At 55.7% G+C, this 27,029-nt stretch overlaps 5 protein-coding genes across 5 annotated transcripts; 3 read left to right on the top strand and 2 right to left on the bottom strand.

Annotated features, from left to right (window-relative positions):
- Positions 1 to 626: 626 nt before the first annotated feature.
- Positions 627 to 4,093, top strand: BBK36DRAFT_1167574 (P-loop containing nucleoside triphosphate hydrolase protein; the record flags this gene model as incomplete). Its single annotated transcript, XM_024895062.1, has 5 exons — positions 627 to 1,712; positions 1,802 to 2,692; positions 2,752 to 2,824; positions 2,892 to 3,627; positions 3,721 to 4,093. The coding sequence occupies 5 exons, from the start codon at positions 627 to 629 to the stop codon at positions 4,091 to 4,093; spliced, it is 3,159 nt and encodes a 1,052-aa protein (XP_024751642.1).
- A 1,179-nt stretch (positions 4,094 to 5,272) lies between these two features.
- On the bottom strand, positions 5,273 to 10,037 carry BBK36DRAFT_1139811 (hypothetical protein; the record flags this gene model as incomplete). Its single annotated transcript, XM_024893337.1, has 4 exons — positions 5,273 to 8,906; positions 8,970 to 9,237; positions 9,305 to 9,680; positions 9,777 to 10,037. The coding sequence occupies 4 exons, from the start codon at positions 10,035 to 10,037 to the stop codon at positions 5,273 to 5,275; spliced, it is 4,539 nt and encodes a 1,512-aa protein (XP_024751641.1).
- A 3,635-nt stretch (positions 10,038 to 13,672) lies between these two features.
- On the top strand, positions 13,673 to 18,105 carry BBK36DRAFT_64994 (WD40 repeat-like protein; the record flags this gene model as incomplete). The annotated part of the gene is made up of 3 exons (XM_024898432.1): positions 13,673 to 14,053; positions 14,207 to 17,811; positions 17,886 to 18,105. The coding sequence occupies 3 exons, from the start codon at positions 13,673 to 13,675 to the stop codon at positions 18,103 to 18,105; spliced, it is 4,206 nt and encodes a 1,401-aa protein (XP_024751640.1).
- Positions 18,106 to 20,705: 2,600 nt separating this feature from the next.
- BBK36DRAFT_157703 (acetyl-CoA synthetase-like protein) lies at positions 20,706 to 23,033 on the top strand (the record flags this gene model as incomplete). Its single annotated transcript, XM_024897666.1, has 4 exons — positions 20,706 to 21,177; positions 21,282 to 21,705; positions 21,792 to 22,886; positions 22,941 to 23,033. The coding sequence occupies exons 1-4, from the start codon at positions 20,732 to 20,734 to the stop codon at positions 23,031 to 23,033; spliced, it is 2,058 nt and encodes a 685-aa protein (XP_024751639.1). The 5' UTR covers positions 20,706 to 20,731.
- A 917-nt stretch (positions 23,034 to 23,950) lies between these two features.
- BBK36DRAFT_1167570 (cysteine proteinase) lies at positions 23,951 to 27,005 on the bottom strand (the record flags this gene model as incomplete). The annotated part of the gene is made up of 2 exons (XM_024895061.1): positions 23,951 to 24,823; positions 24,918 to 27,005. 2 exons carry the CDS (start codon positions 27,003 to 27,005, stop codon positions 23,951 to 23,953), a joined length of 2,961 nt encoding a protein of 986 aa, XP_024751638.1.
- Between the last annotated feature and the right edge of the window lie 24 nt (positions 27,006 to 27,029).

Genomic DNA, 27,029 nt, shown 5'->3' with positions numbered 1-27,029 from the left:
GATTGTTCCTCGTTAAGTACAGACTGATACAGCAGAACGATGCTCCGAAGCCTTACACAGAAACAATGAGGAGTGAAGTTTAAGGATCTACTTTGACTGAAGAAATCTGGCGTAAATCCTCCCCGTGCACGCAAATGGGCAGTTGTCTAAGGTATCAGGTCATGATTTACAGAGAGTTCTAGGGTTGGTGCTTTGAGAGAACGTTTGGCGGGGGAAGGCGCTACGATCTGGCGTTAATTAATGGTGGGGTCAAAGAACGCGGAACGCGTCTCACGAACTTTCCAACCTGCACCTCACAACCTACCTCACACAACCTACCTCTCACCACCAGCTTCGATGCAATCACCAGCGCCACCTGCGGTCGAAATTCACTGCCATACTTGACCCCCCCCCATCCATATTTGCGAAAGAACGACCGGATGAGTTCCAGCATCTCGCGCCGGCGGCGGCGTGAGGACGAGGATGAAGACGAAGACGGCAGCGGCACCGAAGGTCACAACTCGCCCTCTGGCGACGACAGCTTCAAGCGACGACGACTGGACTCAGACACCGAGGACGGCCAGCCGCATCACAGAACCGCTCAGAGAACGACAAGCAGAGCAAATGGCAAAAGCGCGGGCAACGACATGGGCAGCTTCCAGCCAGGCGCCATCGTCAGAGTCACCGTTCACAACTTTGTCACCTACGAACACGCCGTCTTCTTGCCCGGTCCGAATCTCAATATGGTCATTGGCCCCAACGGCACCGGAAAGAGCTCTCTAGTCTGCGCCATTTGCCTCGGGCTTGGCTATAGTCCCCGACATCTGGGTCGCGCGGGCCAGGTCAAGGAGTTTGTCAAGCATGGCAAGGACACGGCGACCATCGAGATTGAGCTCTACAAACGGCCCCAAGATCGCTCTAATTGGGTTGTTCGAGTCCAGATTCGCCGCGAGCAGAACATCCAGAAATGGTGGCTGAACGGCAAGGAGACAACGCTCAAGAAGATCCAGTCTTTAATGCACGCACTCAAGATTCAGGTCGACAACTTGTGCCAATTCCTCCCACAGGACAGAGTTGTCGAGTTTGCCGCCTGTACTCCAGTGCAGCTGCTGCACGAGACTCTACGTGCCGCTGCTCCTGAAGAAATGCAGCAGTGGCACCAACAGCTCCAAGGGCTCCACAAAGACAAAAAGGAAATGGCTGACACCGTGCTTGCCGACACTGAAACCCTCCAAAATCTCCAATCTCGTCAGCAAGGCTTACAAGCAGACGTGGATAGAATCCGCGAGCGGGAGGTCATTCAGGAGCGGGTGGACGATCTAAAGTGTGCCCTTGTGTTTGCTCAATATCAAGAAGCTCGAAACGATTACAAAGCAGCAAAGAATCGCAAAAAGGAGGCCGAGAACAAGCTGAGGCGCCTCGAGCGGGAGAGCGGCCCGTCCTTGGAAGCAGTCAATCAGAAACAGGTCTACGCTCAAGCAATTGAGGCGGCGATTCCATCGAGGGTAAAGGCTGTCAAAGACGCCCAGTTAGCGACCCAGATCTTGGCGCAAGAGATCAGTGCGGCAGTTGACGATGTCAAGGAATGGTCTAATAAGATCGATGCGGAACGCAAGAGGTTTGATGAGAAGAAAAAAGAGGTGGCGGCATCGAGATCGAGAATCACAACGCTACAAGCAGAATTGAAGAAACGACCATCAGAATTCAACGGAGCGGAATGGAACCAGAAGATTGTAAGTTGCTATCTTGTCCCTTTTGGCACTTGCTCGCCCACGCTTCCATCACTTCCCCTATAAGCTAACATACCTGTGCTTCCGTGTAGCGAGCCGAAGAACACAACCTGCGTGAAGTTGAAGCGGAGCAGCGTCGTCTTCGCGAGGAGATGAACAGAGTCAAAGAGGAGGGGAAGAGGAAGCAGGAGGAGGCTCACAAGATAAAGGCGGACATCGAAGCCCTTGATACGCAAGAGGGCCAGCAGCTAAGCTTCATGCGAAGACACTTCCCGGAACTCGCTCAGGCTTATGACTGGGTCCAGGCGAACCAACACGAATTCGAAAAGGAAGTTTTTGGCCCGCCCATGTTGTGCTGCTCGATCAAGGACGACCGCTTCTCCGACCAGGTCCAGTCCCTGTTGCAACAGGACGACTTCCTCTGCTTCACGGCACAGACCAAACATGACTACAAGAAATTGACCAATCAGATCTACCGCGAGATGAGCTTATCTGCCGTCGTCAGGACTTGTTTGCAGCCTCTGACGGCTTTCAGGCCTCCAATCAGCAACGAAGAAGCTCAGTCTCTTGGTCTGGATGGATTTGCCATCAACTATCTGGATGGTCCTGAGCCCGTCCTTGCCATGCTTTGCGCTGAAAAGAGGCTGCATCAGTCCGGTATTTCGCTGAGAGACCAAAACGATGATGAGTATGAGAAGCTCGTCCACAATGGCAAGATCAACCAATGGACAGCCGGGAACCAGCAGTACCAGGTTCGTCGACGGAAAGAGTATGGCCCTAATGCAATGACAACGATCACCAAGAGGATCCAGCGGGGCAGATTCTGGACGTCACAGCCCGTCGACTCCCAAGAAAAGGTTGAACTGAACAGGCGGCTCACAGAGATCAACGGGGAACTGGAGATCCTGAAGACTGAGATCAAGGAGTTGAGAGAAAAGAACGGGCCCTTTGAAGAGCAAAAAGAGGCGTTGCAGACAAAAATAGTGAGTCATCCTTCCATACCAGGCCAAGTCAAACGAGCGCTCTGCTGACACCAGCAAAGGAACAATTGAGAAACGAGAAGAATGCTCTGCAAAGAGAGTTCAACAAGTGGCAGTTGATACCGCAAAAGCTAGGTTAGTATTTCGAGGACTCAGTCTGCAACCCCTTATTGTTCTTGGACGGGTCTGCTGACCATGACAGAATCCGAGGAACGACACAAGGAAGCAAACGAAGATGCCATGCGCGAGGCGCGAGAAAAGATCATTGACCACGGCTTTGAATGGGACAAGGCAGTAGTAGAGCGAGCGAAACTTGTTCTTCGCCATCAAGAAGCTCTCGGTCAGATCGCAAAGGCCCATGACGACCTTATCGAGGCCAAGATACGCCTCATTGAGGCGAAGTCCGACGTCGAGGGGCTCAAGGCTCGCAATTCCAATATAATGGAGGAGCTGGAAAATGAGAGGAGCATCGTTCAGCAAGCTGCCGAGGATAGCGCTCGTGCCAGAGAGTTGGCTACGCGGCTGGGCGACCAGGTTACGGAAATCCTGCGCGAGAACCGCGACAAGAGTGAGACATACAGTGCGCTGGTCGGGGACAGAACGGCGGCGGCGATTGCGATGGAGATCTCCGCCGAGGAAGCGAACCTCGAGCTCATCCACGCGGCCAACCCCAACGTCATCCGGGAATTTGAGAAGCGCGAGCAGGAAATCGCCAAGCTGCAGAAGAAGATGGAAACAGCAAACAACAAGCTTGCGAACCTGAGCCAGCAGCTGAGTGATCTGATGGGCAAGTGGGAGCCCAGGCTGGACGCTCTTGTCAGCAAGATCAACGATGCCTTTGCCTACAATTTTGAGCAAATTAGCTGTGCCGGCGAGGTCCGCGTCAACAAGCACGAAGATTTCGACCAGTGGGCCTTGGACATTATGGTCAGATTTCGGTATGTTCCCTCCTATTCACTACCTTGACTCTCACCAACTATCCACATGCTCCCATCCACAAACTGCAGAAAAGCTAACCAAGAACCCAACAGTGAAAATGAAACGCTCCAGCAGCTCAACGCCCACCGGCAATCCGGCGGCGAGCGCGCCGTCTCCACAATCTTCTTCCTCATGGCCCTCCAGTCCATGGCGCAGTCGCCCTTCCGCGTCGTCGACGAGATCAACCAGGGCATGGACCCGCGCAACGAGCGCATGGTGCACGAGCGCATGGTGGAAATCGCCTGCCGTGAGCACACGAGCCAGTACTTCCTCATCACGCCCAAGCTGCTCACGGGCCTGCGGTACGACCCCAAGATGAGGGTGCTGTGCATCGCCAGCGGGGAGCACATGCCCAAGGACGGGACCAAGCTGGATTTTGGCAAGTGCCTCAAGATTCAGAAGAGGCTCATGGCCGCTGCGGCTTGATGGGGATGAGTCTGTTTCTCTTTTTCATAATACAAGACTTTGGGTGGGGGGGCTTTTGAGGTTTTAGTTGTCTTTAATGAGCTATGAAAGGGGCGTTGGAGGGCTTCTGATATTGCACAAGCATTGATTGAGCGCTAGATAGCAACTGCGTACGTAGATACTGGAACCCAAGCAATGTATAAAGGGTGATAGAAATAGCACTCATGCGTTAGGGTGCGAATCCAAGTTCCCATTACACAAAGCCCCCGGGCCCTGTCAAGTCTTTCACTTGGCCATACCTATCCTCAAAGCGTCGCCAAGTCACGAAAACCAGGGGCCACTTCAGGTGAAGTTTGTTTATATAGAACCGGGCAATTCATCTCTCATCATTTAGTAAAATAGTTTAAAAGAAGAGTTTAAGCCAAACCATGCAAAGAAAGATCACACGGTTCAAGGGACGAATTGGTCCAAAGTGTGAAAAAGCACACCCCCCTTCCACCCCCCTTTTGCATGATTCTTGTTCGGAAAAAGAAAGAGGAGACGAAGAAGAAGTGAGGCAGGCCAGGGTGGAAAAGACCATGCTGTTGATGCCTCCACCAATTATTGTACATACAAAGGCAAAGGAAGGGGGCGTTCAATCCCCCTCTCCATCAAAGGGTGACGCAGAAAACCAACACACACAACAGGAGCACGACACGAGACAAAAGTTGCAAGAAAATAGAATGGACAACTGAATGAGAAGAAAAAAAAGAACAGATAAACGATATCGCATTTCAGAAATAACAAAAGATCCACATCCCTCCTTGTAGAGAGCAAGCGCATGCGTCGTACGCACCAGGCCGTTATGTGTATCGCATCGTGACAGGTTTAACCAAGGCTCGTCTTCAAACGAGCCGTGTAAATCGAAAAAATAAAACGAATTAAAACCGGTAGGAAAGAGAGAAGAGGAATCAAACAGTTCGAGGTGTACTGGTAAACAACAATGATATTGGGGCATTTCTCAGTGACGTGATATTATAAGTTCGGCCATTTCGAACGGCGAACCCTGAGCGACCATCCTCGGATAATCAAGGGCGGTGGATCAAGACCAAAGCTCCTTCAGAAGATGGCGTGGGAACGTCGCAATGAAGACCTAAAGGGCGTGGCAGAGGCGCCTGGCTGGGTATGGGATGTCATGCAAACGTGGCAGTATCCAAAACATTAGCCTTGCTTGGGCTGGTCCACGTCAGAGTGGTTGTCCGAATCAAGTCGCTTCCTCCATTCCGCAATGCTGCCGCTCATGCCCATGCCGGTAGGGGTATCATCCTCTCTCTTGGGGGCGTTTGCGGAGTCGAAATCGAAGTTGGTGCTCAGGCGGTAATTCTTGTTGGTCGTCTCCCAGTGGTTCCGGAGAGTCTCGAGCTCGCTGGCGAGGTTGTCAAGCGCAGCGCTGTTTCTGTTCCCTGCGTTATCCCCGTAGATGCTCTCGCCTTCGGAGCTTTCGTGGCGGTGGTGGCCCAAGAGACTGCTGAGGCCGCTGAGGCCCAAGCCATTTGCGGCCGCCAGCCCTTCAGCGTTTATGCTGACGACATTCCGGCTGCGGCGACGGTAGGTATCGACAGAGTGCTCGACCTGGTCTAGCAGCAGAGAGACCTTCTGTTCGGCATCAGAGGCGCGCTGCTCGAGGAGGGCATTCTCCGTCTGGAGCTGTTCCAGCTCCTTGCGCTGTGTGGCTAGGGACTTGTTGGCCTCGTCCCGTTGCCGCTGGCTCTCTGCCAGCTCGGCTTTTAGGTTTTCAAGGTTCTTTTCTAGCCGGGCGGCGGAGTCACGGAACTCGACTTCGAGGTCCGATATCTTGGTCTGCAGGTCAGCACGTTCCTTGCCCCACCCTGCCGAACCAGGCTCGCCCGGGCCGGCCTTGAGTCTATCCTCAAGCTCCACAACATCCGCCTTCAAGCGGCCATTCTCCGTCTTGTAGCGAGCCAGCTGCTCCTGGAGCTGCTTCAGCATCTTCTCCGTTCCCTTGACATAATGCACAGCTGACTGGTAATCGCTCTCCAGCTGAGAGAGCTTCTCGCGATACGCGGTTTCAGAGTCTTGGGCTTGGATGGCGAACGTCTGCTTAGCCTCTTCATGAGCGGCGTTGATGCTAGCCAACTGAGCCTCGAGCTCGCGCAGGCGGCTCTGCTCTGCTGGTGAATTTGTTCGTGGGCTCTGGAAGCCGCGCGATCGGACAGCACCAGTGGGGCTGATGCCTCGCTCGACGAGAATGTCCCTGAGTGCGTTGTGCTGTACCGTCATGGCGTTCGTTTCCAGCTGCTGGGCGGCCAACTGGTTCTTGAGGTCAGAGTTAGCGGCCTGGAGGCTCTGGTTCTCCCGCAGAGCGGACTGGAGCTGTCGTCGAATGCCAACACCCTCGCGGCTGGACTGCTCCTGGTACTGCTCAAGCCCAGCGATGCGCTCTTCCGCGCTACGCAATCTATCGGCAGCAATATCCGCTTCCTGCTGGTACTTCTTGACCAAAGCGTTCGCAGCAGCGAGCTGGTTCTGGAGTGCAACTGCGCGCTCGGCATCTGCGTTGTGCGTGACCGACTCGTCTTTCGAAGCGAGCTTCTGGAGCCCAGACAGAACTGCTTCCCGATGGGTTCGTGCTTCGTTCGCGTGCTTCTCGGCAAGCTCTTCGGCATCTCGCAGGCGCTGACTCACAGCAACAAGTTCTGCCGTGCGCGCCTCATGCTCAGCCTTGAGCTTGTTCAACTTGCCTTCGACCTTTTCTCTCTGGGCTCTCTCCTCCTCAAGCTTGGTCTCAAGATGGGCGCTTGCATCCTGCGACGCTACAATGGCGGCCCTGAGAGACTCAAACGTCTCCTCCCGATCATTCGATGAGTCGGCAACTTCGTCAAGCTTTCTTGAAAGAGCCTCCTTTTCGACCTTGAGCAGTTCCAGGGCAGCCACCGCCTCGGTGCTGGCCATTGCCTGCTCCCGGGCTTCACGCTGCGCAAAGTGAAGCTCTGCCTTGAGACGCTCCACTTCTCCGGAGGTTTGCTGCTTGTACGCCTCCAGATCGATCATGCGCTTCTGGGTGGCCGCTGTCGTGTCGTCAGCAAGCTTGCGAGCTCTCCTCTCGGCATCGAGCTCGGATTTTGCTGACTCCAGCTGCGTCTGGAGACTCCTTTGGTGGTTGAGGGCAGATGCCAGCTTCTTGCTCAGCTCGGCTGACCGGGCACCAAACTCGTCTCGCTCGCCATCAGGCTGAGGCGTGCTGGCTGCACTGCCACCGCTCTGAGCAGCCAGCTTGGCTTTGGCGTAGACTGCTTCTTGAATGGCGACGTCTCGCTGCCTTTCCGCTTCTGCAATCTGCTTGGCAGCAACGATGGCTTGCTTGTCCACAGCGTTCTGCACGTTTGCCAACTCTGTCCGCATAGCCAAAAGGGCCTCGATCAAGGGTCGGTCCTCGTCATCGAAGGACTCAACAGCCTTTCCATCGAGTGCTGGTCCCATGGAGGGGCTGGGAACGTAGCCCGCTTTCCTGGCCAGCTCGAGCTCTGAAGCATACCACGCATTCCGATTACGGGCAGAATCAAGCTCCTTGAGGAGAGCCACGGTTTGTGAGTTCCGGCCAGACGAGCGCCGGTTCAGTGAGGCGCTCATGGGCTTGGGTGCTGCATGCGGGGGCGATGCTGGTCGGTTTGGCGCGGCTTTTTGCATCGCCTCAGGGGCCGCTCTCTGCATCGCGTCTGGAGGGCCTCTTTGCGCCGCGTCAGGTGTTGCTCTCTGAGTTGCTTCTACCACGCTATCAATCGAACCTGGGTTGCCAGGTCGAGGCTTGCCCCTGGGAGGCTCGCCACCCACGGAGCTCTGTCTTGATCCTGTTCTTGACGCTTGAGTGGGCGTAGTCGGGGCTCGTCGGTCGTTGACGGGGCCGCCCGCAGCAGACATGGGGCCTGAAGGCGTGGGCGTGGTCGCCTCGCCCTCGGGAATTGTTTCGCGGGCGATTGGTGAGGGGGCAATTCCCATCTGGGGCGAGCCCGTCGCTGCCGCACGATCGACTGACGCACCTCGAACCCGTCCCACGGCAGACGGATCAGGACCAGGCTTGGCGGGAGTAGGACCTTGCGGAGGTGGGCCAGATGGGCTGGCCGCCGTAGAAGCCCTGGACATCTGCATCTTGTTTCCGGGACCTGGGGGGCCTCCGTGAGGTGCTCTTGGTGGAGCGCCAGCGGGAGGAGGAGAGCCCGGTCCTCCAGCAAGGCCTGGCGAGCCATTCGGATCCATGGCGCCCGAAGCAGTTCTCCGACCCGGAGGGCCGTTGATGCTCGATGGGCCGCCGACAATCGCATTCCCGGAGTCAGGGGGGGCTCCGCCGTTAGATACATCGCGCATGGGTGGCTGTCTGTTGGGATTCGTTGCGTCGCTGGGCCGCCGAGCCTGGGGTATCCTCTGAGGTCCTCCTGGAGCATCATTAGGATACCGAATCTTAGTCGTATCCAAGACATAGAGGAGTCCAAGATCGTTGGTAGACGAAGAAGCAGTGCTAGGTTCTCCGCCAAGTACCACAATGGACTTTCCAACCGTCGTCATGCTGTGGCCGGACCGAGCGGAGGGGGACGGGCCCATGTTCTGGAAAGTGTACCACCTCCGCTGCGTGATGCGGAACGCGGCGAGATCGCCCAGATCCGTACCCTCCTCAGTTCTACCTCCGAAGATATACATGACATCGTCCACCAGAGCAGCAGCGTGGCCCTCGCGAGGCGCAGGAATATAGCCGATGCAGTCCAGCTGCGCCCACTTGTTGACGGCAGGGTCGTAGCACCAGACGTCATTGAACCATTGGAAGCCGTTCGTACCACCAAACCTAGGTGACAACAAGTGGTTAGAAAATCACAAGGGTCGTATAGGGCCAGTGAGCTAAACGTACAGGTACATCTTGTCGTTGAATGTCACCATGGAGTGATTCGTTCGGGCGGCGGGCATTTTGGGACTCGCTTCTGCCTTGAGGAGAATCTCCCATCGGTTCGTTGGCGACTGCAGTTGGTTGAGATCGAACGCAGAGAGGTCGTTCATAAAGAAACCTTCAACCTGGCCACCGAAGATGTAGATCTTGGAGCCGAGGATGTTGAGAGAATGGCCGTATCGCCCCGACGGACGCGGGCCTGCGGGTAGGGCGCGGGACCAGTGCCGTGTTGCTAGAGCAGGCAATCGTGGTTAACATCCTTGAGGCGCTTGCTTTGCTGGGAGGAATGGAGGGCTCACAAGTATTAAGTAGGTATAGTGTCTCATCCAAGATGTCGTTGTCGTCAATTTTCGTATCACCACCATAAACAATGAAGGCGTTGCCAACCAGCAAACTGGCGTGGCCAACTCTAGGTCCCGGACCCTCGGCGGTCGTCGCCAGAGGGTAGCAGTTGGAGCTACCACCAGCCTCAATCATCCAAAGATCGCCCTTTACGGTTGAGCTGTTGATCAGGCCACCCATCATGTACACATCTCCTTCCTTGGAGGCGACTGCGTTGACGGCAGCGCCATATCGGGGAAACGGGCTCGGATGGGATGAAGTGTACGTCAACCGTCGCTGCGACCACGGATAGAGCGAGGCGTTGGTGTTGCTCACGGGGGGCGCATTTCGAAGCTGTTTGGAAATTCATGCGTGTTAGTTGTCACTCATATATACACAACGCGGTCCCCGTAGCCACATCGAGTGGCTCCAGCCTTCGGGGCTACTCACAGGCAAATCGCTCGTCGGCGGCGCATCCACGCTGCCTGCGCGACGGACGTGAGAATGGGCCTGGTCTGGGCTGGAGGTGCTGGCGTCGTTGTCGATCGAATGCAGGCTGCCCGTCGGCGTCGCGCGCTGCAAAGCTGCCTTGTCGTCTTTGGCAACCGCGCGTCCGGGGGCGTTCTGGATGGACCCCTGAGATCCCGAGCTGCCGTCGCGACTGGTTACCGTCCGGTCCTGGTGCTTCTTGGACTTGAAGAGGAACGCCATGGTCGGCTGCGGACCGCTGGCTGGCGGAAGGTGAAGAGCGGCGGGATCACAATCACTGGCTGGCGATGGACGATGGGGGTGGTCGGGGCGTCAAGGTAACGAGCGTGGTGAAGGACGAGGAGCTTCAAAGGAAAACGGCAACGAGAGGATGGCGCGCACACGCACACAAAGACGCGGACGGCTCAACAAAGGCCCAAGGAGTGACTGTGAAGAATTGCTATGAAAAGAAGGGGGTCGACGCTCGAGTGTCGAGATGGCTGGGCAAGCATCTGTGGGAGATATCCGGGGGAGAATCGCCGAAATTTCAGTGGCCACCTCTGCTGGGGGAGCACCAGATGCGAGTTCGGGGGGGGTGTCGTTTGCTCTGCCGTTCGCGAACCTGCGGAATGGAGATGCAGACGCAGACGCAGCTGAAGGCCCGCGAGCTCGCAATTGCTCAGAGACGGTGCGTGAGGACGGTCCAGCCCGGCGAAAGAGGGAGAGAAGAATGGAAGTTGTGAACTGAAATGGTGAACGAAGCTCGCTCGTTCAACTCAACGGGGGGTCACAGAACGTGCAATGCCGTCTTGCTTCGTTTCTGCTGCTGGGGGGCTGCGTTTCGGCCTCCTGTCACAGCCAATTAGCGGGCGGCGCTGCCCTGAGCGAACATTTTTAGGGGCTGCAGGCTCACCAAATGTGCACTAAGCTCCTGTAGGCTACTGACGTACTTGTACTGCCGTGGCTTTGTGGGGAGGGGCTCCTAACAGCAGAGACCTGGGGGGTACCTGCAATCCGCGCCCGGACTGGCGGCCGGGTGCCTGGGCGCGGGGCCTGCAGCGAGGTTCCTCAGGCGTAGCGCTCTGCAGGTCGGAGATGGCGATGATTGTGGAGCTGGCCTGCCCAAGTAATAAATCCAGGGGCAGCGACAGGCATTGGGAGTGTCGGATACGGGAAGGGCTCAGCAGGACGCAAGGAACAATCCGATGTCTGCCAGCCAATGCTCGCCGTTTCGTCTGGAGGCTCAGGTCCACGAGCCCACTTGCTGACCTCATTGTGCTCGTGCCTGCATGTTCCGTGTCGCTTGTTGAGGCAGACCCCGTCCACATGCCTGGACGCGGAAATGCGGTTGAGAGGCAACTTTAAATTGGGCGCCCGACAGAGTACATGTACAGCTGCTGCACGAACAAGGCGTTATTACCAGTGTCCGAGAGTTGGAATATCGTCGTCTGTATCGAACATACATACAGTACCGACTACATGTACGGTATGTAGTACTCCTAACAGAAACACAGATCACGAGAGCACCAGCAACACGCTCCGTAGCCGCCCGGCAATTCCAGCGCTGATCATCGATCGCTGTTGGCCTCCATCACTCAACCTTCGAAGCTCCGGCTCATTTCCTCCCCTTATTGTCAGTGCTACTGTCACTGCAGAGTATTATTAGACCTGAAAAGTCTTGGCTGAGCCCGGCTCGCTCCAGCCGCACACAATATATACTTTGTGAGCCGCCTACCAGCAGGGGCAGCCTCGTCGATCACATTTCATTCTGCCCTAGGCCTGGAATGGGGGAGATTTGATGCGTTGCTTTGCTTCGTCCTCGGGCAACACCTGAGGCCATCCCAGCCGAGCAGTGTCCGTTCCTTTTCGCAGCGTCTGGTCATTATCCAGGGACAATGCACACAGCGCCAACATGCAGTTCTCACCAGCAAGCCTGATCCTTTGCAAGGTCTCGGCTGGCATCCGGTGCGACCTCTTGCCCAATGTCCAATATTCGAATACTATTCTGGACGCGCACAGACCGCTTCATCTTGATTCCTCCTTCAGGTGCTAAGCCCTAACGGGCTCCCGGCGATGCTTTCTGAAGGATTGAAACATTCCAGCACTGTGCGCTGCTTGCATGTGCTCTTCCATCCTTGGCGCCATGCTTCATGGACTTTTGAGGTTGCATCCCGCTTTGATGCTTTCCCGGGCTACCAATTGCCTAATGATAATGGTAAACTCGGACACAGCTGATTTGTCGACGAACAGCTGATTACTATAACTCGCATGTCGACTCCTGCAGCATAGGGTAATTCCAAGATACATACCTATGGCAACAAGGCAGCTCGGCAATTCGCATCACATGCCTTCTCCCGGATGGTGCACAAAATACCTTTCGAGAAGCTGCAAAGAATCACAGTACAAGTACTTCCAGGCTTCCAGGCTTTGAGCTTACAGGGGATGCCCAAGAATAGCTCGGCCTAGGCCATCGCCATCGGATTCTAGACCCCAGAGGAACAACGCCAGATAAGCCGGTACGAAGGCCCGAGGACATCTCGAGACGCAGCATCACGTGCTCGATAGCGACATCATTTGGGAGGCTGCTCATCTGAATCTGTGAGGTCAAGGGGCCGGGCTGATTCTGACAAGAACGGACTCGTCACTCTGTAGAGCTGCGGCAGATGAAGACGCAAGGTAGCCATGAAGCTGCGTCTTATAGGTGCTTCCCGGTGATTGACCTGCGCAAAAAAGGCTTGTCGCGGGTTAAGCTTCTTAGCGTCCTGCTCTACATCATCGTGTATTAGGTAGGATGATTCAGCACCTCTACGAGCTTGAGTCTCTCGATCACGTCTGTTACTTACGCTGCACAGCTTTCAACATTGACCAAGAGCCAAAAGAGGGCTATGTTTTCAGCAAGAATAGCATCCCAAGGATGATGTCGTTAGCGAGCACATGGACGAGAAGCCATCCCATCACCAGGTAGGTAAACAGCAACCGGGTAGGTAGGTACGAGTATACTAGATCAAGCCACACAACGCCAATGACATGGAGCTCAAAGTCAGTATAGTAATAGATCCTCTCCAAGCTGCTGCTGCTCGTCTTGCCCTTGCTGGACGACCTGGAGAAAGGCGGTAACACTGGGGGAGCCGGTAAGCCACACAGGACTGGGCGGCTTTGGGTAGCAATGCAAACGTCGAGCACCTCACATGCATGCGTGCTACTCGGCATCATACCGATCGAAGACCTGCACTCTACTCGCGTGTACTGTAGTGGCAGCCCGAAGAGGCACATATGCAGGCTGTGGGCTGTACGACCACGCAATGGCCAGTGAGCATCTCTCAACTCAACGGGTGCTATGTGGTTGTCAAGACCTGCCTAGTAGACTGCTATATGTAGTAATAAGCCATCTACCCCAAGGTATGCGCTGGCTGGCTGGCCTCGCCGAAGCCAAAAGCTGAGGTGCATGTGCTGCCCTAGAGTCACCGCTGCCTTTCCTCTCCCGTCTCAACCCACGCCTTTCCATCACTTCACCTCTGCCATCGTCACCCGCGGGCATCGATTCCGGGCCGACGAATGGCAGCTTCTTCGTTTGGATTCCACACGCGCCGCTGAGCAGAGCAGTACCTTTAGCTTACCTACAGTAGCATGGGGTGCTTCAGTATGACGATTTAAGGAACCACCCAGAGCGATAGTGATAGTGCCCTCCACTTTTTGGACCGCGAACCGTCATGTCTTCACCTCAACCACCCTCTTCGCCTCCTCGGCATCCACAGCAACGCGCTGCGAGCCTTGCAGGAGCCACGCCCGCGCACCACGACCATCACCACTCTCTGCCCTCCCCGCTGCCCGCGCGACTAGACGACCTGCGAGCCGCGGCCCATGGCCATCCAGCCGACATGACGCAGCGATCTGGTGCAAATGGCTCACACCCGTCCGCCGCCGCCGCAACCACCAACGGCACCGGCGGTGAGACGTCGAGGTTCAAGGTCCAGTCCGCCGCCAGCTCCGACCGCGACTCCCAGTCCAACGAGCCCGTCGACAAGCGGCCCTCGAGCGCGCCCGGCCGCAAGAATGGCGATGCCAAGGACGACCACAGCATCGAGCCCGAGCGACCGGCCCGGCCAGTGAAGCCGGTGCTCCAGCGCTCCAAGAGCGAGTACGCACCGCGGCAGGTCGAGGAGTCGGACCACGAAGAGGACGAGATCCGCGAATGGGGCGCCAGGCATGGCTTTGAAGATCATTATCAGTCGGAGCATATCATTTCTCAGCTTGCGAATGTACGTTGTCTGTTGCTTCTCCTCCTACCCAAGCCCAGGTTTCCCAGAATGGCTCCAACGCCTCTCTCCCACAGCGGCAACGCTATGCGCCCTTCCGTCATCACTAGGCCTGTTTATGCCCTCCCCGGGATACCTTGCTAACTCGGACCTCAGAATTGGTACATGTATTTCACAGACAAGCGGCACGAAACAACGGCCAAGCCCAAGGCGGTGCAGTACGAGCTTCAGGATTGGCGTCAGAGAGACAGGTTGAAGACGGTTTCGGCGGCTCTCGCAGTGTGTTTAAATATAGGAGTCGAGCCCCCCGACCAGCTCAAGACCAACCCGGGCGCGAAGCTAGAGGCATGGACCGACCCGACCATCCCTCCGATCCAAAAGGCTCTCGAGAACATCGGAAAGTCCCTCCAGGCCCAGTACGAGACTCTTGCGATTCGAGCGCGTTACAAGCAATACTTGGATCCATCGGTCGAAGAGACGAAAAAGTTTTGCATTTCCCTGCGACGCAACGCCAAGGATGAGCGTGTGTTGCTGCATTACAATGGCCACGGTGTGCCGAAACCGACGGCGTCGGGGGAGATTTGGGTATTTAACAAGACCTACACTCAGTATATCCCAGTATCGTTGTACGATCTGCAGCAGTGGCTGCAGGCGCCCACCATCTTCGTCTGGGACTGTTCAGAAGCCGGCAACATCCTCAACAACTACCATCGGTTCGTTGACAAGCACGAGGAGGAGGAAGAGGAAGCCGCTTTGCGCGACCCCCATTATGTCAAAACCAACTACAGACCATACATCCATCTGGCTGCGTGTGCAGTCAAGGAGAATCTCCCCACCAACCCCCTGCTGCCCGCCGATCTTTTCACGTCGTGCCTCACGACCCCGATCGAAATGGCCCTCTGGTTCTTCGTTTTGCAGAATCCTCTCAAGACGAACATCACGCCTGAGCGAGCCAAGAAGCTCCCTGGACGTCTGCAGGAAAGGCGGACGCCTCTCGGCGAGCTGAACTGGATCTTCACGGCCATCACCGACAGCATTGCGTGGACCACACTGCCTCGAGACCTGTTCCGGAAGTTCTTTCGCCAGGACCTCATGGTGGCGGCCTTGTTCCGGAACTTTCTCCTGGCGCAGAGGATCATGATGGTGTACGGGTGTCATCCTCAGTCATACCCTGCCCTGCCGGATACCCACCAGCACCCGTTGTGGGCAACGTGGGACTTGGCCGTCGACATGGCTCTGGCACAGCTGCCCATGCTGGAGCGAAAAGAGAACGAGGGTATCGACTACGAATACCAGAACTCATCCTTCTTCACCGAGCAGCTGACTGCTTTTGACGTCTATCTCACTAGAGGCGATGCCATGGCCCAGAAGCCGCCTGATCAACTGCCGGTCGTCCTTCAGGTTCTGTTGAGCCAGCAGCATAGGGTACGGGCCTTGATATTGTTGGGTAGGTTCCTCGACTTGGGTCCATGGTCGGTGCAGCTGGCTCTCAGCATTGGCATCTTCCCGTACGTCCTCAAGCTGCTGCAGTCCGCGGCCACCGAACTCAAGCCCGTCATGGTCTTCATCTGGGCGAGGCTCATCGCCGTAGATATCTCATGCCAGCAAGACCTGATCAAGGACAGTGGGTACAGCTATTTCGCGCAGATCTTGAAGCCATCCGAGGCGCTGCCCGTCGTCAACGGCGATGAGCACAAGGCCATGTGCGCCTTCATCCTCGCCATGCTGTGCAAGGGCTACCGAAACGGCCAGATGGTCTGCAACCAGACGGAGATCATGAGCTACTGCCTGACTCACCTGCAGAACGAGAACAACCCCCTCCTGCGCCAGTGGGCTTGTCTCTGCATCAGCCAGCTGTGGCAAGATTTGCCCGAGGCCAAGTGGCGTGGCATCCGAGAGAACGCATATGCCAAGCTGGCGTTCCTCACCAAGGATCCGTGCTGCGAGGTACGAGCAGCCATGATCCACGCGCTCACCACTTTCCTCGGGATCCCCGACCTGACGGAGGAGGTTGCGCGGATTGAGGAGTCCATCGCCTGGACGATCCTCGACATGGGCAACGATGGCAGCCCCATTGTGCGCAAGGAGTTTCTGGTTTTCTTGTCCCATTTCATCGTTCGCTTCGAGAGCAAGTTCCTCGTCGCAGCTTACGAGCAGCTTCTCGAGGAGAAGGAGTACCTGGTGTTCCCTCCTCCGGATGACGGACAAGACCACAAGATGGGCCTGCACTACGCCAGGCCGGACAACCGGCAGCGGGACGGAACCATCAAGCCGACCGCCCACGGGCTTTCCCACAACACCGTTTACATGGCGTTTTGGAAGCACGCCTTGATTCTGAGCGTCGACCCTCATCCAGAGGTGCAGAGAGAAGCTACCATTGTCATTGATTACGTCCACAACGCTTTGATCAACTCGACACTCGGCGAGGCGGCCCACGCCGTGATGGCAGAGGTCCAGAGAAGGGCGAACAGAGCGACGCGCAGCAGGAGTACTGCCAGCTTGGGACAGAGGACCAACGGCACCCTCAGCCCCCAGCCATTGCAGTCTCCCGGCCTGCTTCGACGAACGGCCAGCCTCCTCTTCCAGTCCTTCATCACCACTGAAGATAAATCGAGGCCTACCACTCCCAACGGCCAAGCCCCACCAAAGTCACCCTCGGCCAAAGTGTCGCCCGATCGAATGGCTGCCCCCCCTGAACAGAACGACTACTCCGGCCCTTCAGCGACGTACCACACTGCGCGAGAGCCGGTCTCTGGCACGTTTGAAGAGCGCGACCTGACCAAGGAGCCGACCCTACCGCTCACGAGCAAGTTCCTCGAGTGGTCGATTGAGTACTTCCGTGAACCTCAAATGAAGAATACGGAGGCGGATGAGCCCGGCAGCACCGACTACAATGAGAGGCTGTGGCGCAGGGCCAGGAACGAAAACATCATGAGGGAAACGCAGCCGCTCAAGCATATTGCGGGCACCCACAGATGGAACAACCAGCTGGGCATTATCAACAACGGCGCGCAGCCTGCCAAGCTGACATTCCACCAGTTTGAGGACCACTTGGCGGTGGCAGACGATGCCAACACGGTCTACGTCTGGGACTGGAAGAAGCAGGGACGCCTCAACAGGTTCTCCAACGGCAACCCAGAGGGCTCCAAGATCAGCGACATGAAGTTCATCAACGAGGACGACCAGGCCATTCTGATGACTGGGTCATCCGACGGCGTAATCCGCGTGTATCGCAACTACGACTCGGAGGAAAAGATTGAGCTGGCAACGTCCTGGCGGGCTCTCACGCACATGGTTCCCAGCAACGTCAACTCGGGAATGGTGTTTGACTGGCAGCAGGCGACGGGGCGCGTCCTCGTCGCCGGCGATGTGCGGGTCATCCGGGTGTGGTTTGCCGGGCACGAGACTTGCATCATGGACATTCCAGCCCGATCTGGCTCGTGTGTCACGTCTCTCACCTCGGACCAGATGACGGGCAACATCTTTGTGGCTGGATTTGGAGACGGCGCCGTCCGCGTCTTTGATACGAGGCTGAAGCCGCAGGAGTCCATGGTGCGCAAGTGGAAGGATGAGACGGACCGCCAATGGATCAAGACGGTGCACATGCAGCGCGGAGGAAAGCGGGAGCTGGTCAGCGCCAGCCGCAATGGCAAGATTAAGGTGTGGGACATTCGCATGGACAAGGCATTGCACTCTTTCCAGACGACGCGGGACACTCTCCGGACGGCAAGCGTGCACGAGCATCTGCCGGTATTCTCAGTGTAAGTTTTATCTGACGTCCCCTGGCCACTCAGGGTAAACAGTGTATCTTGGCTAACATGCTTGTCCTCTACAGGGGAACTTCTGCGCATACCGTCAAAGTGTTCAACCTGAGCCATGGCACCGAGCTTTCTCGACTCGAGCCCTACTCCAGCTTCCTGCAGCAGACCCGAGGGACTCCCATCTCAGCGACGGCATTCCACCCGCACCGCCCCATCCTCGGATGCGCAGCACGAGGCGACCACCACATCAACCTGTTTACGTGCGAGAAGACTGAGCCGGTGCAGCTTGGTTAGCGGCCAAAGCCTCCCAGGCCAGCTGCCCAAAGGGCGCCCCGTTCCTTTTCCTTGGTCCTTTGATGGCGCGGTGATGAACATTTCTTCTTCTTTTGCCTCGTTCTTTTCTTTCGATGATATCAGGCGCCCCGCAGTAAAACAATACAGGGACGGGGGAGACGCTGTCACCAGGCTTCACATGCTTTGAATAGATGCATCGATGCTGTACACAAAGGGTCTTTTGTGCCTGACGTGTCTGTGGATTTTTCTTCAGTTGTGAAGGTTTCTTTTTTTTCTGGAGGAATGGCTTTGAAAGGGCCTGTTGGCAGGATTCTGGCGTTTGGGGAGAGAAGGGCACAGTACACCTGTTTATCGTAGGTAACTATAGGTAGTGAAGGCAGATGACTTTTTTTTTTTTTTTTTTTTCATTCCACTTCTATTACTCTTTATCTTTACACTGCCTTTCTAGAAGATGAATTCTTTTCCTTGTTGCGGGTGGTTGGAGCATATGTAGCCGGAATCCAAATCGATATATCGTGCTGGGCTTTATCACCAGGACACAAGATTATATGCATAATCACGAGGAGAATTGTAACGAAAAAAAAACGAAATAAACCTCGGTAGTGGTATCAAAATTTGACAAGCCCATCTATTTGGTTTGCATATCAAAAATCCCCTTTGTTGGTTGCTTCCGGACAGGTAAAAGTGTAAGGTAGAGTAGCATTTTCGTATTTCAACTTGCATGTAATTAGAGGGTTAGTTGGACCGCTATGCGCAAAATGGGCATGGTTTTAATTCCCTTCTTCTGTGTTTCATGGATGTAATCTCCGAGGGTATCATCTTTCTGCATCTCATCTCCTCGGCCGTCTCCAGAAGAAAAGATGAGCCGAAGTAGATAGTAGTGCTTTGAGAGGCTGAGATCTCACTGTAAACAAGACGGTGTCAGCGCGGCAAGCGGGAAGCGGCTGAATTGGCCTGTCCGCGTCTCGGCTGCTCGGGAGTCGTATTGCTGATGGGCTGAAGCGGAAGCGGACGTGTAAGGCGGGATAGGTGAGAGGTGCTTACACGATGTGGGAATTTGATGGGAAGTGAATACAGTCTTAGTATAGCAACTTAGCAGTAGGCAGTAATGTTGATTATAGTTGCAGAACTATCAAGGCAGATATATATGCCGAGTGACGCCAGATGCTCGTTTTTCTGATGGAGAGTAATATCACGGCCGTAGAGGGCTTTTGGTCGTACTAAGCACTACAGGTACTGCACCTTACATAGGTACCTAAGGTACCTAAGGTAAGTTTTGTTTGGAGTGATATGTCACCAATTCAATGATGTTTTGTCCAAGTGAGAGCATATACACAATACCTAAGGTACGCTGCTGCATGAATCTGTAGAGCCCGCAGATATTAGTTCCGCTAGTCCTGGATCAGAACAGATGGAAGCTTTCTGCTGCTTACTGCATGTGGCACAGAGTGATAGGGCATCCATGGCATGTTGGGGTTGCATGTGTGCAGCTGGCTGTCCATGGATGGCTTCACAAGGCACGGAAGCCACAAAGTTGGTCATCCTGATAGTATTGACTCCTGTCCTGGTGCCTTGGAAAGCCACGCTCTGATGAGCTCATCCTCCAATTCGTTGGTACTCGTACACACAAATCCCATAGGTACAAATCCATACGTCAACAGATGCTGCGGCAAAAGAAGAGACGCCTGGACAATGCAGTACAGTACAGGTTGACGACCTGAGGGACAAAAGCAGGCTAGCGCCAGGCTCCGGACCCAACAAAAATCTCCCCCAGAAACGCCACCAGCTCCGGCAAAAATCAAGCTCGAGGCCTCGTTGCGTCGATGCGACAGGGGTGGGTGACTGGAGAGGCAGGTACTGGTACAAGCCCGAGGGCAAGATGCAGCTGCCTTGAGGTTCAAGCTACAGTAGGTGAGCTTGGCACTGCAGTCAATGGACGCATCGGTGATGGCGGATTAGCGATTCAGCGCTGCCAGCTCGCCCGCGTAGGATGGAGGGTTTCACTGCACTAGAGCGTCGTTGAGATCCAATCAAGGCGCCAATTGTCGTCCATGTACCGCTACCGGGGCTCCTGTTGCCCCGAGCCTTGATTGGCCTGGATCCATTGTGCCAGTCCCGGCTACGTAACGGTACGTACCGGCCTCTACCTTAGCTCTCGCCTTGCCTTGCCTTGCTTGCAGTGCTTGCCTTGCCTCTAATAAGGCAAGCTCTCTCGCTCGCCCTCTCGCCCTCTCTCCTCTTCCACCTCTCCCTGCATCCGACAACTGCTCGACGCCCGACTGCTCCCAATCCCAGCAGCCTGATTTCCATCTCGACTGTTTCTTCCTCCGACGTCTCTTCCTCGTTGTCCATGTGGCCCCGAGCGTCGACACCACCGAGCCATCGTCACATTGCATCACCACAGCTAAGCTGGCTGACTAGCTCGACATACTGACACAGAAGCCGGACCCTCCCCCCCTCCCCCCTGCAACTCCCCCGGCACCAGCAAAGCTATCCACTGCATTGTTAATCTCCTCTGTGCCTGCCTGCCTGTCCGTTCTGTCCTCCCTTCTTCTCCCGCTCCCATCATCCAGCAGGCCAGCCGCCACACCACTAGAACCAGCATCACCAACAGCCTCACTTCACCATGACGGACTGGACTGTGGGCGTCATGCCCTTGACCCAGGTGCGCAAGCCGCCCTTCACCATCGAGGCGCCCGGCTACGAAAAGGTCCCCGGCGAGACCATCCCTCGCCGCCACCCGGCAGCCAAGGACGGCCTGCTCACCAAGCCCGCCGATGACGTACACACCGTCTTCGACATTGTCCGCCGCAGCGCCCGCGAGTACCCGAACCACCTCGCCGTCGGCCACCGGAAGCTCATTGAGCTGCACAAGGAGATCAAGAAGGTGCCCAAGAACGTCGACGGCCAGGTCGTCGAGGTCGACAAGGAGTGGCAGTTCTTCGAGCTCACCAAGTTCGACTTCATGACCTTCAAGGAGTACGAGACGCTCGTCCTGCAGCTCGGCTCCGGCCTGCGCAAGCTGGGCCTCACCCCCGGCTCTTCCAGGCTGCACCTCTTTGCCACAACCAGGTGAGCCATTGACAGTTGCTTCTGCGCGGCAAGGCATCAGGATGAAACCTGTTTGCGGCCGATAACGACCTATTCGCTAACGTACCGTCTCTCTCTCTCTGCAGTGTGAGCTGGATCTCCATGTCTCACGCCTGTGCCTCCCAGGCCATCTCCATCGTCACTGCCTACGACACCCTCGGCGAGTCCGGCGTCGAGCACTCCCTGGTCCAGACCGATGCCGAGGCCATGTACATTGACCCTCACCTGCTCAAGACGGCCGCCGGCCCCATCCGGAGATCAAAGGTCAAGACGGTCATCGTCAACGAGGACTGCATTTTCACCTCTGGAGGCGAGATCGAGGCCTTCAAGCAGGAAAACCCTGATATTCGCGTCATTACCTGGGAGGAGCTTCGCGAGCTCGGCAAGGACAACATGGTTGAGCCTTCACCTGGCGCCCCCTCGGATGTCTTCTGCATCATGTACACCTCCGGCTCCACTGGTCTTCCCAAGGGTGCCTGCATCACCCACGAGGCGCTTGTTGCGGGAGGTGTGTAATACCCCTTGGTCTACCTCAATGGGATTCAACGCTGACTTTCCGCTTGCTAGTTACTGGCCTCCTCGCCTCTGTCGGCGAGACCGTTAGCGACAAGGAGGTTGTCCTTGCCTACCTGCCGCTTGCACACATCTTCGAAATGGCTCTCGAGAACCTCGTCCTGTTCATTGGCGGCTGCCTAGGATATGGAAACCCCAGAACTCTTTCCGACACGTCCATGAGAAACTGCGCTGGTGACATGCGGGAGCTGCGGCCAACCGTCATGGTTGGTGTCCCTCAGGTGTGGGAGACGGTCAAGAAGGGAGTCATGGCCAAGCTGGACACTTCCAGCCCCGTCGTCAAGTCCCTGTTCTGGGGAGCCTTCAGCTACAAGAGCTTCATGTCGCGCAACAAGCTTCCGCTTGCCAGCATCTTTGACAGCATCGTTTTCAGCAAGGTTCGACAGCTGACCGGAGGCCGGCTGCGGTTTACCATGAATGGCGCCAGCGGCATTTCGGACAGCACAAAGCAGTTCCTTTCCCTGGTTCTCGCCCCCATGTTGACCGGTTACGGCCTGACCGAGACCTGCGCCAACGGAGCGCTAGGCAACCCGCTCGAGTACACTGCCAACTCCATCGGCCCTGTTTCTGGCGCCATTGAAGTGAAGCTGGTTTCCATTCCTGACATTGGGTACTCTACCGAAGCCAAGGTTCCCCAGGGTGAGATCTGGATGAGGGGTCTCCCCATCATGAAGGAGTATTTCAACAACCCGGAAGAGACGGCCAAGGCTCTCACTCCCGATGGTTGGTTCAAGACGGGCGATATTGGCGAGTTCGATGCTGATGGTCACTTGCGCGTCATTGACCGAGTCAAGAACCTCGTCAAGATGCAGGGCGGAGAGTACATTGCCCTGGAGAAGCTCGAGGCTGTTTACCGTGGCTCCCAGATGGTCGCCAACGTCATGATTCACGCCGATCCCGAGCACAACCGCCCCATTGCCATCATCATGCCCAACGAGAAGGTCCTGGCCGCCAAGGCTCAGGAGCTTGGCGTTGACGAGCACAGCATGCACCACGATTCCAAGGTCCAGGCGGCAGTTCTCAAGGATCTGCAAACCGTCGCCAAGCGATCTGGCCTGTCTGGTTTGGAGACGATAGGCGGCGTTGTGATTACTGACGCGGAGTGGACACCCGATAGCGTAAGTTTGCATATCCCTTGGCTGGCAGTGGATGTACGTTAACGAATCTTCTAGGGCCTGGTCACTGCTACGCAGAAGCTTAACCGGAAGGTCATCAAGGAAAATTTCAAGACGCAGATTGACGAGTGCTTGAAGCATGCTCCTTGAGAATCTCTTCTGCAGACGCAACTATTCGCGAATATGTTGTCCTGTATCCGCTGTTTGATGTATTGAAAGATGGCGACAAGACATTCGAGAACTGGAGGCGATGCAAGACGTGCGCGTGGCTTTGGTGTATATGGAGATAAGGAAGGGGGGGCGATGACGATGATACCGCTGTTGTGATTCAGGGCCATGTAGCACGATGTGATTTTACCGTTTGCCTCTTTTGTTTTATATGCACCTGGGGGCGTGGACTTAATTAATGATATTTATACCACTTTTATTCTAAATCTGGCACTGTCTCTGTCTCTTTCTCTTTCTCTCCCAGACTCTTGAAAGCGTCTTCTATTTCTTTCTGTTTAATGGAGACGTAAAATCGACGGTTTGTTTTCGCTCGCTCACACGCAGACTTGAGTAGCAAAAGCGAATTGCATCAAAGAGAAAGAACGCCAGTCAGATGTTATATCTTCCCCCTTGTGCCCCCCTCCCAGGGATATTGAAAAAAAGAAAGGAAAAACAGCTATAAAACGACATGAGAAGAATACCAAGAAAGGGACAAAAAGAGAAGCAAAAAGGAGAACAAAATAAGGAGGTAAACAAGAGAGGGGAAAAAAAAAAGAAGTTTCTCCAAAACTCGGCTTATATACGCTCGAAGGGTATTCGTAAAGAGATACGACAACAAGCATGATGAAAGGAGGCATACAAAAAAAAAGTACATAGCAAGCAAGCAAGCCACATCCCCTTTTCTCTCTTTCTAAGCGCTCTACCACAGCCCCTCGTTCATCATTCATACACATCACGACGTTGGCTGAAACTGTAGAAAAGGGGGTCGCTTTGCAGAACGCCCAAGAAAAAAAAGCGGAAAAAACACATAGTAAAGGCCATACTGCTCATCGTAATCGTCGACTCGTCAGATTTGCCGTTCAGTTATCCTTCCTCCTGAAAAACGCCAGGTACGGAACCGTGTCCTTGCCAGACTTGAACACGTGTTCCTTATAGTCGTTGGCGTCGCCCGTGCCAATGCGTACCCGGGTGACCATCTCATCCTCGCATCGGAACCAGGCATACGGATCGTGGGTGCTCGAGTCCCGCACGTAGGCGTAGTAGTGGCCATTGTCCGTCCTCCCGCCACTGTGGACAATGACGGCGTAGCACTCGTATTTGAACGGCCCCGAGAATGCCCTATCGCTCGAGCCCTCGTTTGTCCGCATAAAGTACGGTGTCAGGTCGATCTCGTTAAAGTCCCAAGTGACCCTGCTCGTGTTCTTCCTGATGTCCCCTACGGACTTGTCAAAGTCGAACCGGCGGAAGCTCAGGCACAGCAACGGCGGCATGCGGGCAAAGCAGGTGGTTTGCATCGCCTGGGTGTTCATCTTGCAGGTATCGCATGCAAAGTTGTCGAGCGTATTGACAACGTTGTGCTCTCGGAAAGAGTCCTCGAGAGTAATGGCACGGTTGCCGACGGGAGCAAAGACCAGGTCAAACGTCGAAAATGTGTGCGTCTGCTTGTGGCATCGTTGGCAGTCGACTGTTGAGAGTTCGAGGCCCCGCCAGTAGTCATCGACAATGGATTGGTTCAGCTCTCGATAGTTGGCCCAGTACTGGACAGCAGCCTGCAGGCGCGCATGAGGAGCCGTACTCGGCTGTGGGATACTGCCGTTGACATTGCGGCGGGTGTTAGTCTCGTCGTGGAGGTAGTCGAACAAGAAGGACATGAACTCCTGAGCGTCCTGTTGCCCCGTGCCCCCGAACTGGGGGACGGTGTGACTGTTACGGCAGAGATTGAAGGAATAGCTCTAAAGCAAAGACTAAAGTCAGCATTGTACAAGGAGGACGAATAGCGAATCCTAGTAGGTACGCCAAGGCAGGACAGAGGGGAAGTCGGCGTACCATCAGCGTCGAAGCTTTGAGAGTCTGGAACTTGCCCATTGCCATCCACTGAAACAGATTGGATATTATCTTCGTCATCAGCTGCGGCTGTTCAATCTTCTCGCCGTCTTTCTTCGGCACCTGGTACCTCTTGGACCACTCTGAGAGGGCCAGCAACCTCCCGAAAAAGGGTGATGCGAGCAGTGATTGAAGGATGCTGTTCGCATAGCACCAATTGTGGGGATTGTTGAGGCCGGTGTAGTAGGTCCTCTCAAAGGTTGAGACAGCGGCAGCTGTCTGGGCGTGGTCGTACATGTCGTGGTCGTCGACTGTTTGAGACAGACTGCTGTAGCTTGATCTTGGCAATGCCGGAGCTGGTCTTGTGGGGGGAGAGGGCAGATCATTGAATATTTCAACCTGGTGCGAGTGGGCAGCGTGGCCTTGGGACCTTTGTTGGGGGATAGCCGGCGAGGTCATGGACTCCTGCAAGGACAAAGACGGGAACCTTCTTAAGAAGGACTCTGTTGAACGATGGAAAGCTTGCTCTGTGGCGTTCTCCGTCTCCTTCGCTTCGATCTCAACGGCTTGCTGCCAGACCTTGACTATATCGGGCCTGAGTGGCTTGCCCAGATATTGAGAGGGCCGCCGCTGAAAGGGGCCTTGCCGGACCAGGGAGACTTTCTTCGGATTGGGCGGCGCCGTTGACTGCAGAGACGCCGAGCCCATGAGATCAACCCAGGCATCCAGGCCTCCTTTGAGCAGCTTTGGGGCATTTCGAAGCTCAGAGCCGTAGCTGAGGTGTACTAGAGCGCGGTGGAGGGATGACAGTGGAGTGTCTTCCGTATTCCACAGCGGGGAGGGGATCTTCTCCGAGTCCTGGTCATAGAACACCACTAGATCGTAACTGGCTCGCCTCTCAAACTGAGTTTGCTCTTGGCTCGGAGACAGAACAAGGCTTTCGGCTATTTCGTCAGCGGATATATTCGGCCTAGTCAGGATATTAGGATCGATGCAGATGGTGGAGGAGGACATGATGTGGCCCTCATCAAAGTCCTCGCGAGCACGGACGTCTATGATTAGAACCGAGAAGCCCTTTGCTTTCATGGCCTCAAACAGCTCTTCTGGCGTGATCCTGTCACCTTCTGGCACCTTGAAGCTACTCTCTGGCGGTTGCGGAGTCTCAACCCTTCCGTTCCTAGAGTGGCTTCTCGAACGGGACGAAAAGTAGTCATTGCCCTGCTGCGGTAACGGCGTGCTTGTCCCGCTGTTGAGGGATACTATGGACCCTGCCCGGCTATAAGGCCCTCGGGGCGTGGTGGGAGGAAGACGGGCAGATTCTCCAGAGATGCTGCCCCGCGCAGGGCTGTATATTGCATCGGGCATCTTTGGCAGCGCTGGGATTGCGCTGTCCAGGGACACTTTGGGACGAGGAGGGGGCATATCCCGGGGCCCAGCAGGCTTGCTGGGCGCTGGAACAATATGGTGGGTTTTGATGCGAGGGTCCTGTCCTGGTGAAGGCTGGGGCCCCCGTAGATTGGCAAATCGCGCCGCAAGATCTGACATGGCTTGGGCCGAGGACGTAGCTGACGCGGCGGAGGCAGCACGGGCATGGCCTGGCTTGATAGCGTGGCCCGCCAGCGATTGTGGCTTGGGGTGCACAGTGGGTTTGGCCTTTCCAGGGGAGCCGTTCGTATGAGGTTCGTTCGAAGACGTATCCATGACTGATGCCGTCTGCGACGAGAGGAGAGCATTTGCGCCGGCTTTCTGCTGGGTCGAGGCAGCAACGGTCGGCTTCACGCCCGTCCTCTCGTTATCTGCAATGATATCCCGCTTGATCTTTTCGTATATCTCGCTCTGCTGGGCTATCCGTTTCAAGAGTGTCTGATGTCTTCGATTCCAGTCCGCGCGGCTACTTTTAAGCTCTACATAGTCGCTGTGGGAGGGAATGATCTGGATGGTGATGATGGACGCCTTGACATAGTCCCTGAAAGCAAGGGCCGGCTTCCCAAAGTCGCGACCCATCTCGGATTTTGCCAGAGTTGTTTCGGCCATGTCGAGCAGATGCTTCATGGGCTGGTTCCGGTTGATGTCGTCGGGGAAAGCCACCATGTCGTCAATGTGCGGCAGGGGCGC

This window comes from Trichoderma citrinoviride (genome assembly GCF_003025115.1).
Source record: "Trichoderma citrinoviride strain TUCIM 6016 unplaced genomic scaffold BBK36scaffold_4, whole genome shotgun sequence".
In the NCBI taxonomy this organism is placed as follows: domain Eukaryota; kingdom Fungi; phylum Ascomycota; class Sordariomycetes; order Hypocreales; family Hypocreaceae; genus Trichoderma; species Trichoderma citrinoviride.
Note: the sequence above shows the minus strand (reverse complement) of the source record. Positions and strands in the feature narration are given on the sequence as shown.